This window comes from Octopus bimaculoides, chromosome 15, assembly GCF_001194135.2.
Source record: "Octopus bimaculoides isolate UCB-OBI-ISO-001 chromosome 15, ASM119413v2, whole genome shotgun sequence".
NCBI lineage: Eukaryota > Metazoa > Mollusca > Cephalopoda > Octopoda > Octopodidae > Octopus > Octopus bimaculoides.
Window position 1 is genome coordinate 32,371,509 of NC_068995.1, and position 3,937 is coordinate 32,375,445.

Below are 3,937 nucleotides of genomic sequence, written 5' to 3' on the forward strand. Positions count from 1 at the left end.
AGACATAATGCGTTCATGAAAATCTGGCCGTAACGCGAAATTCCGTATTGCGAAATTAATTTTCCCATTGATCTTCATATTATGAAGTGTGATTGCTTTCCTACAGGCATTTTCAAAGGGAAAAAATAGATGCAGAAGAAAACAACAGGGAACAAGCAAAGTTATTATCTTAATACATGAAAATAATTATTTCTAGATATACACAATACAATATAGATACATAAAAACACTAAAACATTTCAAGAAGAATAAGTTAGGGAATAATAGGAATCGAAATATCGTAAGAGTACGTTCTTATCACAAAAGGTGCTGGCTACTGCGTGAGGTGTGGTGGTGGAATAGGCGTTACTGGGAGGATAAGGGATGATATTTACAATGTTACCGTTCGTTATCACGAACATCAGCTGGAGGGGTGAAGAGCTTATCCAAAGTTAATTGTTTTTTATGACTGATCATCTCTTTGTACAGTTCGGTTTAGAAAATGAGCTCATTGTAAACTTCTCTTGTAATTTTTATATAATTTTCATGATTAGGATCATTATCAGCAAAAAACCTGCAGACTTTTCTCTATAAGTGCCAACCCTTTAGTAATAATTTTTGTAGTCAATTTAAGTTATGGTGTTGATGGAACTTCTATTGTCTCATCTGTATTCGCAGAGTGTTCTTTTTCTAATTGTATTGGCTCCTCGTAAGATAAATTTTCTCTCTGGGACTCTAGCAACTCAGTCACATCATCCTCTATGTCTTCTTCAAATCTTACGCCCTTTGCAAGTGTCACAATATCTTTCCAAATTTGGAGTAGACTTTTTGCTTTAAGAAAACTTGTAATGTCACGGATACAACCTAGCCATATACAATCTGGCCAAAGTCGAAGGTTTTATCCACAACATCCATTATGCTGAATTTCTTCCAAAAATCCACAACATCCATTATGCTGAATTTCTTCCAAAAATCTCTAACCGTAGGTTAATCCTCCTTGTCAATTGCTTTAATAAGCTGTTTGAAAGTTCTCATATAATATGCCTTGAAATTAGCTATCATACATTGATCCATTGGCTGAAGCAAAGGAGTATTCTTGGGAATGTACTCTACTCTCACATTATCAGAAAGGTCATTTAAGTTTGCTGGGTGCCTCAGTGCATTGTCTAAAAGAAGCAATGCTTTATTGGAAATATGTCTGATACTATACTTTTCTGCTGCAAGACAAAAACAAACGTTTGTAAATCACTCCTTGAAAAAGCCCTTTGTCATCCATGCTTCTTATTTGAACGCCAAATCACAAGTAGATTAAACGTTTTGTAACCCTTGAAAATCCTTAGGTTTTTAAAATGATACACATATAGCGGCTTTAATGTTTTATCACTAGCGGCATTTCCTCCCCTCTCAAAAGAACTGTCAGGCAATTTTTGGAAGCTTTGAATCCTGATGTTGATTTTTCTTCTCAGGAAATAAAAGTTCTAGCAGGCATGCGCTTCCAAAAAAGTGCATTCTCGACGTTGTATACTTACTCTGGTGTGTAGCCTCCTACATCAATCATTTTTTTAAACTACCCTATATAACTAGTCATTTTTATGTCCTGTAAATCCTCGCGCTTTTCAAATATTTCAAACCAGCTTTTACTAGACAAAATGGGATTTTCATTGGAAGTTTCACCTTCTTTTTTCTGCAAATCGTGATATAAACTTTGGTTCTTTTTTTAATTATCATTGTGTTTATCGGCATATTACACACATCCTGATCCTCGATCCGTACAATCAAGAGTTGTTCCATTTTAAGCATTACATTACATCTATGGAAAATAAGCTCCGGTCAGTTAACAGAGAGCTTCCTGAGCACTTGATATAATTTTCTCTTTGCTGTCACGCATTGTTTTAATGTTTTAAAGATTTAATGTTTTGGCAATATAACTTTGCATAAAGTGTCTTTAAAACATCGATTTTAATATCATGTGGAATCCTTTTAAGGTTCCTTTTCGCACTACTACCTTTAGGCATTCATACCATATATTACTGTTGTTAGTGGCTGTGTTCGTGTTGATGATAGAAATAATAACACACACATACTTATATACATACATACATACATACATACATACATACATACATACAAACATACATACATGCAAATATACATACATATCTTTTACTTGTTCCAGCCATTTGACTGTGGCCTTGAAGGATTTATTTTTTAAGCCTAGTACTTAATCCATCGGTCTCTTTTGCTGAACCGCTAAGTTACAGGGACGTAAACACACTAACACCGGTTGTCAAACACACACACATACACACATATAAGTTTAAAAAACACATAATATATAAAGCACAAACAAACGAAAATCAGACACAGAAGTTCGCCAAATGCTCATAGTTATCGTCCAAAGGATCTCTGCAATTTCACATTTAATATATACACACATACACACACACACCACGACGGGCTTCTTTCAATTTCCATCTGCCAAATCCACTTACAAGGCTCTGGTTGGACCGAGGCTATAGTAGAAAACACTTGCTCAAGGTACCTCGCAGTGGGACTGAATCCGGATCCATATGGCTGGAAAGCAGGCTTCGTACCAATGATTTCAAATTTTGGCACAAGGCCAGTATTTCAGGGCAGAGGTGAGTCGATAGCAGTGTTCAACTGGTACTTAATTAATTTATCGACCTCGAAAGAACGAAAGACAAAGTCGACCTTAGCAGAATTTGAACTCAGAGCGGGAAGATGGCCGAAATACGGCTAGGTATTTTTCCCAGCACGCTAACGAATCTGCCAGCTCACCGCCTTCAATATATGCATATATATTAAGCGACAGAAGTCAGAAAGTGACTCAAAGACCGACATGAGCCAGTCTTTATAAATGAAGTCTTCCGGTTTGATAAGAACCAATACAGAAAATACTCGGCCCTTGAGACAAATTGTAATTTCTTTTGATATGTGTGTGTGTGTGTGTGTGTATGTGTGTATCTTTGTGTCTGTGTTTGTCCTCCATCACAGCTGGTGTTGGTTTTTTTAAGTCCCCGTAACGATTCGGCAAAAGTGACCGAAAGAATAAGCACCAGGCTTGAGAGAAAATAAGTACTGCGGTCGATTCATTAGACTAAAAATTCTTCGAGGTTGTGCCCCAGCATGGCCGTAGTCTAATGACTGAAGCAAGTAAAAGATATGATAAAAATTTCGTGTATATATGTATGTATATACACACATATATATACACACACAAGTTTCTTCATGTGTATGTATGTATGTATGTATGTATGTATGTATATACACACATATATATACACACACACAAGTTTCTTCACGTGTCTATCAATTATATTCAAAGCTGCATAGACATATTTCTTTCTTTTATTGTATGATGTCTCCCTTATTTTCATCTCTCACCTTTCCAACCATTGTATATTGCTAATTATTTATCATGTATGAGATTTGAACCCAAGGTAAGCTGCCATGAATTTGAATAACCCAAGGTAAGCTGCCATGAATTTGAATATCTATTTATATACCTATCTATCTAAGATCGTTTTGTTTTGCAGCCACGTGGTATCGAGTTCAGTTTCACGACGCAGCACCTTGGACAAGTGTCTTTTTACTATAGCCACGAGCATACCAATGCCATGTGAGCGAATTTGGTGGCCAGAATACGTGAGGAAGCCCGACGTATATGTGTGCATGTGTGTTGTGCCTATGTTGTGTTTGCCCCCACTACACACACACACACACACACACACACCATCACCACCACCACCACCACCACCACTACCGTTTGACAACTAGTGCTGGTTTGTTTATGTCCTCATTACCTAGCAGCTCAACAAAAGTAGCCGAAAGAATAAGTATCAGACTTTGAAAAAAAATAAGCATTAGGTTGATCTGTCCGTGCCCCGACATGGCAGCAGTTCAATGACTGAAACAAGTAAAACTGCAGTATAATAAT

General features: G+C 36.8%; 1 protein-coding gene across 3 annotated transcripts in view; it reads left to right on the forward strand.

Moving 5' to 3' along the window:
• The window catches only part of LOC128249505 (uncharacterized), a 43,983-nt gene extending 40,056 nt beyond the window's left edge, over positions 1-3,927 (forward strand). For all 3 annotated transcript variants that reach the window (XR_008265616.1, XR_008265617.1, XM_052973232.1), the window contains one exon: positions 3,537-3,927. Coding sequence is in view for 1 of the 3 variants with exons in the window: in XM_052973232.1 (XP_052829192.1) it covers positions 3,537-3,598 (62 nt within the window). In the remaining 2 variants the exon portion in view is untranslated. The remainder of the gene's footprint in view (positions 1-3,536) is intronic.
• The last annotated feature ends 10 nt before the right edge of the window (positions 3,928-3,937 follow it).